This window comes from Lissotriton helveticus, chromosome 11 (assembly GCF_964261635.1).
Source record: "Lissotriton helveticus chromosome 11, aLisHel1.1, whole genome shotgun sequence".
NCBI classification, from domain to species: domain Eukaryota; kingdom Metazoa; phylum Chordata; class Amphibia; order Caudata; family Salamandridae; genus Lissotriton; species Lissotriton helveticus.
This window is the reverse complement of record NC_136072.1, coordinates 768,990,730-769,003,329: the sequence shown is the minus strand read 5'-3', so window position 1 is coordinate 769,003,329 and position 12,600 is coordinate 768,990,730. Positions and strand designations below refer to the sequence as shown.

The window sequence follows — 12,600 nt, the reverse complement described above, 5'->3', positions numbered from 1 at the left end:
CTTGTACACAGGAATGACACTTTGTTAACACTATTCTGTGTATCTTCCAGTGGAAAACAGTTTGTGGAAAACATACAATGTGGCAATGGCCAGACAACCAGCCTACGTGCACACTTTTATTTTCCGGAACCCAAGATTAGACGGTAACAGTTAGTAGATTCGTTTTGTTTTTCTTTTCTTTGTGCATTAGTTAAGTTTGTGATTTCCTTTGTGTTTAGTAGAGTTTAAAGCAGGAATACCTTTCTGCATTCTCGCTGCGGACAGCTTTGAATACACGTCTACAAAGAGTGGGTTTGGGCTGCTCCTTTCTCCAAATCCTAGGGCTTTGCTGTGTATCTCAGGTCCCTGGTCTTGATTGAATGGCTTTCATCCTTAACCTTGGGTGTGTCCCACCAGTAAAGCATTTGCTTTTTCCCCCTGCATTTGTCTGTCCACTTTTGTACCTTTCCACGTTTGATGTCTTGGAACTATTATTCTCACTTTTCTTTTATAACGCTCTATAGAGAATAATGTTTTGCTCTAGCTGCATTTAGGGTGTGCTCGTGCTCTTTCTCTCACTTTGTGTGCACTTTGTGTGAACTAAGAGCACACTTGCACTCTTTCATTCACTTTCCAAACCTCCCTCACCCTGTCTCTCCCCTCCCACTCTCCCTTTAAAATGTGCTTGAATTCTCCACAGTGCCAGGCAAGTGTTGGATAGCGGGCTTTATGATGCCCTGAATTGTGTCCCACACCATTTAGCTGTGCCTGTCACTGAGGCCAGAGAAGCTCTTTACTCCTCCATGGTATGAATGGAGTTGAGTACTAGGCTTGTCCATTCTTTGGATTTTATTCCAAAGCACTTTCCTGTGCCCCTAGGTGCCTCATTTCCCCAGTCTACATTCGCCCCCCCCCTTCACCACTCCTCTCCGACGCCCCATCTTCAATTCCACAGTGGCCAAAGTTGTTGGTTTTGTCAATGTTAGATGCTTTTACAATATGACCGTCTTGGCAAAGCCAATAGAGATGACTGGCCATCTTCAAAGTGTATTTCTTTTACTTTCAAGATGGCTGCCATGTTGTGTGACCCAACTTGGCATGGTGACACAATGCTACAGTCATTCTAAAAAGATAGGAAATAATGTTTCATAATTGTAAAACAGTCATTGCATTTCATGACACAATGTTCTTTAAACAAAGCAATGCGGTTGCCAGTATGAAACCATTATTTTCTGTACATTCAAGATGGTTGTCACATCATGCCGCATTGCATTACACAATGTGGCCTCCATCTTATAAGAGTGTAAACATGATTTTTTCAAGATTGCTACCGCATTGCATCATGCCAAGTTGCATCATGCAACACAGCAGCCATTTTGAAAGTGTAAAAAAAATTTACTTTGGAAATGCCTGGTCTCCGCCCTGGCTGAGTGAAGGCTGGTGAATTTTAATAACATCTGACATTGTCAAAACCAATAGTAGCGACCAAAGCATTGGTTAAATGAGACTGATTGACTTTGCCAGAACTTATTTATTCTAGGTATGGTATCCTTGATATGTTTTACCTCAGGAATGCTGACTGTACAGCCTGGCGGCTGTCTACTTCTGGCCCTGGTCACCTTTACATGTGGCCCCTGCTGAACAGAAGCACTGAGCTACTGTATACTTGACTTAGTACCAACTTTAAAAAAGGATGTTAAACAAATGGGCAATTGTTTATTTACCTGATAACTGAAGTAAAGGATAAGAAGCACAGAAGTGCCCTGCACCACCTACCTTTAGGAACACCTTCATGTTTAAAGGTATTGTGCAACAAATAAGTAAAATGTGATAAAGTTTTCAAAATTGTAAACATATTTCTTCAACGTGTGGAAGTGTTTCCCTTTAGTACTTGCAATTATATCTCTGCTTTGAGTGACATTTATTAGAAGCTGCAGTTTTCAAACATAAACTTAAAAATATCCCTGCCCTCCCCTATCTCTGACAATAGCGTTAGAGACCCAAGTGTCAAGTCAGTTGTTATGTAGGTGGAGAAGTGTGGCTCAGGGGTTAGAGGCAGCAGACCCGGAAGCTGAGATCGGTCCTGGACCAGGGTTCAATTCCCCGCCTCGGCGGGGTCTTGGGCTAAAAATTCCACGGACTCGATAATTCTCGCCCCGGTGCCTCCTCGACTCACGGGTTCACACTCTGCGACTCTGGGCAATAGCTTGCTTAATCTCCACAACGGCCCCTCGCGGCGGGATGCCTGACTTTCACCTTGTGGATACCCTGCTATCTCACAGGGGAATACCAGGAAGGGTTTGCTAAGCAAGCGCCGGGACACCCACTGCGGGTAGCTGTGCGCTATATAAGCTCAACTACATTTACATGTATACTGTCTATGTGCCCTTGGTTGTTATTTTACATAGAAGAACATTATAGTCTGTTAAATCAAACATAAGAGAAGTTTTTGTACAGCACACATACTGACCTCATGTATTTCATGGTGCTCTCATATGTGCTAATGAAGAAACAAAACAGGAGGTAATGTGAAAGTTAGACCTGACATCATTGGCGTGAGTCTCCCTTCCATTTTGCCGGATTGCCTCCTCTGTTTTTATATGTTTTTGTTGGTTTTATGCTTTGGGCACTGGGCCACTGCTAATCAGTGTCACAGTGCAAGTGATCCCTATGTTAAATTAATGTATTAATTGGTTATTCCATGATTGGGTTATTTGATTTATCTGTCTGCCCCTAGTACAGTGCACCATGTGTGCCCAGGGCTTGTAAATCAAATGCTGCTGGTGGGCTTGCAGCACTTGTTGTGCCACCCACAGAAGCAGCTTGTAAAGTGTGACTCAGGCCTGCCATTGCAAGGCCTGTGTGCACTCTAGCACTGCCATGTCGACTTGCCCAAGTGCACCCACTTGCCAGTCCCTAAACCTTCCCTTTGCTTCATATTAGACACCCCTATGGTAGGCCCAAGGGCAGGGTGCATTGTAAGTATGAGGTAGGATATGCTCTGATGTGTGTAGCATGTTCTAACCGTTAATTACATACACCTAACAAATGGTTCAAGAGGTAAATTGCTTCGAGCATACAATATAACACATACATCCCAATCCCAAATCAAACAAATGTGCAAAAATGAAAAAAAGAAAAGTAAATAAGAGAAGAAGCCCCTCACACAATTTTTTTTATGTATAAAAAAATATGGGTTATTTATTACATATAGTAAAAACAGTTAAGACAATTACAGTCAAGACATAGTGCTGGTATACAAACAATACATATCACAAACCAGACAGGTGGCAAATGAAGAAATACACGTTACAATAAAGGAACAACATATACAAAGATAATGTGTCCTTCTATATTTTTTAGCCACATAAGCGTAGACGGCGTTTCGACCACTGTAAAATTACACGGTCATCATCAGGACTCTGATATCCCTTGAGCGTCACAAGCAGTTCTGTTTAAAAACAATCCAACCGTCTTTCAATTGCGTTGGTCCACGAGAAATTTAAAGATTAAAATAGCAGTGAGTGTTACTTCAACTCGTCTCAATATAGCGTTTGGAGTTAATTCCATCTATCCATCACATCAGGGGATAGGTTTGTTAGGACGGTGAGCAAATCACCAAGATACTTCTAACAAGCAGTCGGCGTGCAATAGTGAATTACAGCCATTTTCGTTTTTCACTATTGAAGTCTACCTGTTCTCCATAGGCAAGAATAGCCAGTTAGATTATTACATTCTTATAATCCTAACTGACTCAGGGAACATGGTAAAAATTCGAATTTAGTATGCCTGAACTCAGAATAATAAAATACATCTTTTAGTAAAGTTGGTTTTAATATTCTGTGTTGGAAAATACCACTTTTAGAAAGTAGGTATTTTCTTGCCTAACTGTCCAGGTCTGCCTCTGCTAGGTTGTGTATTCCTTGTCTGGGGGTGTGATTGACAGGGCTGGGGGATTCCAGGAGACAGGTTGGGGCAGCCCGTTGGTGAATAGAGAGATCTGCATCCAGATGGAAGGGAGGAGTTGCACCTGGGACCTGAATAGGGCTGTACCTTCCCTCTACAATGCTGGCTCCACCTCCTGTGGCTTGTCTGATGTCTCTGCCCTGCACTGCGAAAGGAGACGAGGAATACTGTCAACAGAGTGCTCCAGAGCTGTATCTTCCCTCCCCTGTGCTGGCTCCACCTCCTGTGGGGCGGCTGATGTCTCTGCCCTGCACAGTGAAAGGAAGAAGAGAGTCATGTAAACAAAATGGCCAGGAACTGGTTTGGACTAGGCAGAGGCCTCTCTGCCTTCAGAGAACAAAGGATTTTAGGGTATAAATATTGGGACCATGTTCCCAAGAAATTAGATCACTTCTGGAACAAGAAACCTTTTGCCAAGGAGAAGAACCAAGGAAGCTGCAGGAGTTTTACTGCCCCTCTGCCAGTGTGCTGCTGTTTGCTGGGTTGGCCTGCAGTGGTTGCTTCATTGCCAAGGAAAGGAGAAGGAACTTTTTAAGGACTTTCATCATCTTCAGAATATTCTCCAAGGGCTTGAACTGTGCTTGACTCCAGCTGAAGTCTCAGGGTCAAAAGACTTCATCTCCAGCTCCCCTCTGAATTTCCTTGTTGGGAATTCTCAACTCCAGACATTTGCGTGTCACTGGGAGCTGGAAGTGCGATGCATCGAGAAGAAGCGTGTCGCCGCCGCAGTTGAAATCGGCGCAGCGCCTGAGAAGCAAGCCTTTGCCGCATCTCCCTGGAAGCGTGTGTCCATTGAAGCTGCCTGCTGTCGCATCACCGGAGAAGCGTGACGCCATCAAGAGAGTCGCCATCGCATCACCAGAGAAGCGTGTCGCAGGGCCTGTCGTGGCTCCAAAGTACAGAGTCGTCGCAAGGCTGCCAGGGCGTCTACGTATCGTCATCGCATCGCCGCATCAAGGGCGCCATCTTCTCGCATCGCAACCGGATCATCGCATTGCATCAAGGCGCCATCTTGCGCACGGCAACGGGCCCGCAGGCTGAGAATCTATGCATCACCTCCGCACTGGTAAGGATCACGATGCATCCCATACTCTGCGCAAGCATTGAGGCAGGACGCATCATCTCCCCCGGACACGGAACCGACGCATCTCCCCTTTTGCGAGCCTTTTGTTTACTTAGCATTACGCATCCAGGTACTTTGTTGAGAACTTTGTTGCATTTATCATCAACTTGAACTTAGCAACTTTAACCATCTTTTAAGCAATCTTAAGTGTAGTATTGTGGATTTTTGCCGTTTGTGGTCTTGTGTTTAAGTCTATATAAAGAATACTTATTTTTATAAAACCTGTGTTGTGTCCATCGGTAGTGTATATAAAGAATACTTATTTTTATAAAACCTGTGTTGTGTCCATCGGTAGTGTTTTCACTGTATTACTGTGTATATTCACAAATGCTTAACACACTGCCTCAGAGATAATCCTGTCTGCTAGTGCCAAGCTACCAAGGGGGTGAGCAGGGGTTATTAAGGAGTGTAATCCCCTTATCCTGACTTAGAAGTAAGGGTCCCTATTTGGACAAAGGTGAATACCATTGCCTGCTAGAGACCCCCAGATCTAACAGTGAAATAAAAAAAAATGCTTGGGATCTCACAATTAGGTCAAGAGGGGAAGCCAGGGTTGGTTTCACATTGTGCAATTCACTCACTAGATGAGTATCTAATGCTGTCTCTCATTTTATATCAAAAGTTAATCCTTTGTCTTTCGGTACATGAGGATAGCCTCTGGGTGGGATACAGAAGCGTGGCTTGTTTTTAGCTCCAGGGTCCAAGAGAACCTAGAGCTGAGGCAGAGCCAGGCATCTGGCTCGAACGTGGTTCACGTCTTCAGTGGCTCGACCATCTCTACCACATAATGACAATTAACGGGACAAAAGCATAGGAAGATGTTGATTTGAACATGATCAAACAATTTGTTGTAGCATGAGTATCAACATCACAGTGCAGGTCTCCTTGTTTCAAAGTTAACAATGTTCTCACTACACAACATTTTGGTGAGTGGACTATGAGGCTGGGTGTTCTCTCTTGGATAAAATCAAGTGATTGTCATGTTACATTCCAGTTTTCTTATCATATGATTACTACAAATGTTTAGTTTAATTTAAGTTATTCCTATCTCTGAAACACATGAGCAGAAAAATATGTTCAAAAGTGATTGCCCAAAAGCACACAATTGGTCACAAGGAGAGGCCAGGATTAATCAGAAGTATGTCTCCTGGTTCCATGTGCTCATTACACAACAAACAGGAGTGTCTGTGGTGGAAAGGGTGAGACTTGTGGATTACTCTTACCAGACACAGTATAGAATTAAATCCTCAAAATACCTCCCTGACCCACAGTCCAGACCATGTACAGACTTTCCTCCTCCTACACCCAGTGTACAACCTCACCACACTCCTAACTTGTTTGCATCAGTGCAGCCCCCGGTCACACCACAGACCATCATTTGTGTCCCTTGAGGGAATGCTTGTAAGCACCCGTGTTTTACAACCTGTATTCGGAATGGCAGTCTTGAGTTTACTCTGTGTTCACACTATATGGGGCCCGCTGGAAGCAATTATTTTAGACAAGAACCAGCCCTTGTGAAGATGAGAAGGAATGCAGAGGTGAGCCAGCATAAAAGCAAACAAAGACAAATACAAGCAGCAGAGCGTGGCAACACGCCTAGCAGAGAAGTTAAGTGAGATACGATATGAACATGAAAGAGGGACAAGGTGTAACTCTACAGCCCTGTAGAACAGTAGTGTGCATTACCCACGTATTACCTCACTGCAACGACATTCAAATTCAAAACATCATACCTTTAAAAAAGATGCAAACCTTTGAGATTATTTTAAACTCCGCCTACGCTCTTAAAGAAACTCCTCCTTTAAGAACACTGCAATGAAGTAATGAATTTGCTTGAACAAACGCAACATTTTCATGACAAAAATGAAGCAGAAGAATCATTTTTTGGTTACTTAAAACCACAAAGGAGTAAAAATACAAATGTTACCCTGTTTCAAATAAACTGAAATATCTAAAGTATGTGTTTCCTGCTACAGTTAAACGCCCCTCTATGAGAAGGGGACATTAACATCATCTAAATAAAACTCTCCCCAATGTGATGCTGTTAACAGCAATCAGTGGGTAGAAGGTAACCAGTAAGCTGCATTTCATGCTCATCATTTTAGCAACTTCTTATACGGTTAAGCTAGAAGCAACATTTTTAGGGAAATCTGGGAATTGTGCAATATAGATGGTGATTTAGCCAGCAAGTGAGGCAACTCCCAGATGTCGTGGAATTGCATAATTCCAGTGGCCCTGCTTAAAGGCACTAGTGAAAGTTGTGCCTGAATATTCTCTCCATTTGACGCTTGTAGGCCAGTGCAGCAGCTGCAGCAACCCTAAGCTCTCTACCTGTGACTTTGTAACCCAGTTTTCATGTTGCACAACATTATTATCTCATTTTAGGGCACTGCCCTGTAGGAAACCCTTTGATACAGATTTCAAGGTCTTCCCTGGAATTGGAAATAAAATCAAGTTTACTCTCCATTGCATTGTTTTTTTCCGATCTAAACTATGTCTGAATACAGTACGTCCTTCGTCATATTGTACAACATACACAAACCATTGGAAGCCTATGTTGTAAACGCAAGACAGCACAAACTAGGGACAGTGGTAGCCAGTGTGCCCTGGGCCCTAGGGCAAGGAAGGGGAAAGGTCCTCAAGCTGCTGACTGAACTGTGAAATACAGCGATATTCGAGGTTTAGTTGGGTCCTCAGGCCTATGGGTTCCGGTGTCACTGCACCTGCTGCACCAATGGAATCTACGCCCCTGACTAGGGGCAGAAAGACGCGCACAAGGGATGGAGGCTGAGGGTCACCTGACCTAGTTCCCGATGGGCGCACCTTCGTCTTTGGGACAATACATCAGTAGGCTATTGCAATCCAAACTGTCAGTCCGTAGCTATTGATGGTGCATCAGGTGCAGTGACGCCGGGGATCGGGGGACTGGGGAGCTCACTCCACCACAATTACATATTTTATTATACCAAGCCAGGGGATGGGTGCCCTATTCCTTTGGCTTGCATTCGGACCCTTACGAATCCCTTGCAAACAACGACAATGTGCCATTGGAAATAGCAATCTGTTACTATGACCCAGTGGGGCTCATTTTATCCAACCTGATGAAAGGCTGAGCCAGCACTGGTGGGATTTCAACTCTGAGCTTTCACAAAGAATCTTACAGCAGGCGCACAGGACCACTGAGCTACAAAACCACCCACTTGCGAACTGACCTCAGTCTAAACCTGAGTAGGGAGTAGTCTGTGGCCACTTGCCAGTCCAGGAATGAATGCCATTTACAAACGAGCGCGAGCAGATCACGAAACGTTACAACTTACACATCTTCACGGCGTCGGCCTTGAGGTGGAAATCCCAGTTCCGGGGCAGCCTGAGGGACATCTTCAGGAGACCCTTGGGGAGGAGCGTATCCGACATGGGGCAGCAAACTCCAGGATCCGTCTTGCTGCAGTGCTCCTCTATGCACAAAACTCGAGGCTCGCCCGTGCACCGTCCCTAGCGCTGCATGAAGCGCATTAAACATCCAAATGTAGTCCCCGATAGACTGCTCCCTCGCCCGTACATCTGCGGGCCCTGCTGCGAGCTCCTCCGGCTACAGGGACCCAGAAAGATGCTATCACCCCACCAGAGGATCCGGCCTCGAAGCCCGCCCTCACCTCAGCAGGAGGCAGCCTTCTTTCTCCTCAGCACTCTTCCTCTTCAGTGCTTCAGCGAGGAAGTGGGTGTCGATAAAACGATGCTTTCGGCGCGCACGTGTCGCAGCTTTTCTTGCTGAGACAAGACCGGTTCCGGGGGGATTTCCCAGCCAGGTACAACACTCGCCAGAGGAACCAGTCAGGAGACTCGACTGTGCAATTTGCGAGTCACATTGTGGAGTCCTGGCGGGGCGGACTCAGCCTTTCATCCTTCTGAGGGCCAATAAAAGCACCGGTGGCTTTGGTAATTACAGTAACATCTGTTATTGGCAGCCCTTGGAAGTCCGAGTGCGTGTATGCTTTATATAAAGCACAGTTATTATCAGTATACCATGCGTGCAGGAGAATCGGCGCAAGAACACGAACATGCGGTAAAGTCCATTTTTACTGAACAGCTGCAGGCGATGTCCACCCCCACAAAGATTTTAAAAAAAACTAGAAGCTCGTGCTTAGTTGCATGTTTTTTCCACTGCTCCGATCATTAAACGTTTCGGAAACATGACCGAGATATGGTTCCGTGACACGCCCACACAAGTGTGTTTACTCCATCTGGGCCCAGAGAGCAAGTTAGTTATAATGCACAGCAGATGCTTCCCAAATGAAGGGGAATACGAGGCTCCGGGGCCGGTGGCCGGCGCGGGACAGCTGCAAACATCTGCTGACGTCACTACTTTTCTGGGAACTAAGTCAAGGTACAGAGACGGACGGGGCTTGGAGGAAATAGGACGCGTTCCCTATGGACCGTACCTCTAGGGGCAGGGATAGTCTAGTCTCGTTTGAGGAAAGGCGGTGTCTGGAGAAAATAGCCGACCCTCTCTCGCAAGTCTTCTACCGATGTCACTGACTGCGCACTCACAACATATTCCAGTCAGGTTATAACATCCTGGAGGTTCTAAACATGACGCCGTGATGATGTCATGACAGGACAGGAACCTCCGACATTGGACAAAGAAAGGAGCAATGGGTTTATAGTGAAGAGTTCATGGTGGCAATTGCGTAATAATTTCATACACTAATGTATATATTATATAGCATCCTACTGGTTCAAGTGCAAGTTTATTTTTCTAATCCATTCATCAAAAATGTCAAGAACAATATGTTGCATATACACAGATAAGAAACGTGGCTAATTCAAAGGCTAAAACAGTGACTATGCTAGTGCAGCGCAAAGGTGCCCACTCTTTACACACAAATACGTCACAAATATGTCACCAGGTACGTGACATGAACATTGTTTCTTATATAAATAAATGATGAAGGTGCCGCTCGTAGGAGTTCCCTGCATGCTGTTTGTTTCCTGACCCTGCCGGGAAGGACCCTGTTCACAGGATATAGCGCGGCTCACCGGGACTGCGAGGACCAGCATACCTTTTGCCATCGACAGCTGGTGCCTCTTCCCGTGTAAGCCCCACCCTCCTCCACCTGTACTTTACTCCTCGCGTAGGAGTTCCCTGCATGCTGTTTGTTTCCTGACCCTGCCGGGACTTGAATTGGAGTTTCAGGACGCTCTTTGTTCCCCGAACCTGCCGAGAAGGACATAGCGCGGCACACCGGGACTGCGAGGACCAGCATACCTTTTGCCATCGACAGCTGGTGCCTCTTCCCGTGCAAGCCCCGCCCCTTTTTTTACCTGTGTATTTAAATCAAGGCCATACCGCGCATCGCGGGACGAAGCTCGGGGCTAAGCCCGGGCCAAGGGCGGGCCCGTTGTAGCCTGTTAGAGACCGTGTAAGGCCAGGCCGGGCCACCCCTCTAACTTCTGACTCCGAGATTGGACTAACATTTAGGTGCACGTTTTATATTATATTTTTTTGTCTTCCAACTGTGCATATTTCGTATATATTATTGTCAGTCACTAACATTGGATAATTATGTGCACAAGAGGGTCTAGAAGCAAAACAGCAGCGGGTGGGCTACCACAAATAGGTACTTTGGATAATTTTATTATTAGGGCTAACTCTTTTATAGAGCAAGAAATTTCTTCGATGGAACGCAGAGTATCCCAAGACCTTGCCCTCGCAAAAAGATCTTCTATGGGCCACCTTGCAACAGCCAAAACCCCCGAACAACCAACGGGTTTGGTCCCCCTAGTAACCCCTGTAATAACTAACGCGGACATACACGCCCATAGACAGAGTCTGCCCGGTACGGTAGACCTATCAGTGTCCCATCTTTCATTAGATTCACAACTAAGTGTAGACTTAGAAATAACCCCGGATCTAGCCACTATCACCCCACCCATTGACTTGAGTACGACCCAGCTCAAGGGTAAGAGGGAGGGAGCCATCCCCAAAAAACCCAAGTCAAAAAATGCAAGGGAAAGGGGTAAATAATCGAGAAAGACTCCTGGGGCTCTTGTCTCAAACCCGATTACAGCATCTGATCCCCTTAGTAATGTCCCTACAAATGAGGCATTGTCTAGTGTGAGCACAGAGGCCCCGGATATTTCAGATAGGATTAGCGTTAGGGATGATGAGGTTAATATTTCCCTCCTACCTAGGATTGCTGAACTTTTCAAACTCTACCTCACCCTTATCGAGACAAGACTAGCCCATATTGAAAAACAGATTGCTGGTTTGTGTGCTGCTCCAAAAAAATTAATCCCGCAGGAGACCCACAAAATAGGGGGAACTAATTCACATTTAGGTAAACCCAATGCTCCTGCCATTAAAAAACCATCAGCACCAGTGACTAACCCAAAACCCAAGTCTGTTTTGGCCACTGCGAAGTTAACCGCACCTAAAACTAAAACCTGTGCTATCCCCCCCTCCGAGAGGGGCACATTCTATCCAGGGATCACATGATGCAGTCAAATAAGAATAACGACGACGGAGGACCACATCGGAGATGACCGGTGAACTTGCCCCCTGAGGCAAGCCCCTATGTGGTGGTCATGACAGGGGTCCCAGAACTGGGTCTCTAAAAAACAAAGTTCAACATTGGCTTAACATAAATCGGCCCTTACCATCTAACCAATCAAGTAAGATTCTGACGGTACGCAGGGTAACATGGGTGGGTCATGAAAGGAAAACAGTCCAGGGTGATTGCATCTTGGTTAATTTTGCGGACCCTCATACAGCTGACTATGTATGTACCTGGAACACACAGGACAGGTATGAGGGGATCGCAACTCGACGCCTTTCCTTCTTTTACCCCCCCAGGAGTGGACCGATACGTGACTGGAACAAGGATAGTGATTGGCACACTGTAGGGCGTCGCCTAAGGAGTGGAGACTGGGGGACTTGGAGGGCCCATGGCTTTAGAGATCAAGCATATAGGGACAACTGGGGTGGCTTCCCAACTGCTAATAGATTTGGCTGCCTAGAGATGGTCGACTGACAGCCAAGTCTTACTAGCTCATCAAAGGGTGGGAGGATGGACCTTGAGGCCCCAAGGGGGGGATTAAATGGGCACTGTGAGTTTACCGCACCCCAGCCAAGCAAGAAATCCTTCCCTTATACCAATAAGAGGAGTTCCATCCCTTGTGACCAGAATCATCTGCAGGCCATGCGGGATATCTTGGATCCATCTGTAAATGGGCCAAACAATTGTTCCCATGTAGACCTGCACGATAGGGGTCACATTTCCATTGTTTCCTGGAATTTGGCGGGTCTGGTCAACAAACTTGACTCCCCGGATTGGGGGCATTCATAGCTTTACATGACGTCTGCCCCTTTCAGGAGACATGGGCTAGAGAAGACCTTCGGCGTCTAGGGTTTGATAAATTTTCAATCTGGGCGAATTGGAAGGAGAAGGGACGCCCGTCTGGCGGACTACTGATCTGGGTGGCCTCCCATTTGGGCTGCAAAGCGAGGGCTCTCGTAACAAATTCTCAAGATG

The 12,600-nt window shown here is 46.0% G+C and overlaps 1 protein-coding gene across 4 annotated transcripts in view; it reads right to left on the bottom strand.

Annotated features, from left to right (window-relative positions):
• ARHGAP25 (Rho GTPase activating protein 25) overlaps nt 1–12,600 on the bottom strand; it is a 441,995-nt gene that overhangs the window by 370,848 nt on the left and 58,547 nt on the right. The window contains exon 1 of one of the 4 annotated variants that reach the window (XM_078666644.1): nt 8,386–9,149. The exons of 2 other annotated variants lie outside the window; for them this stretch is intronic. In XM_078666644.1, coding sequence (XP_078522770.1) covers nt 8,386–8,482 — 97 coding nt within the window. In that variant the 5' untranslated portion in view covers nt 8,483–9,149. Of the gene's footprint in view, nt 1–8,385; nt 9,150–12,600 lie in introns of those variants that run through there. One more of the 4 variants, XM_078666645.1, reaches the window with a different exon arrangement.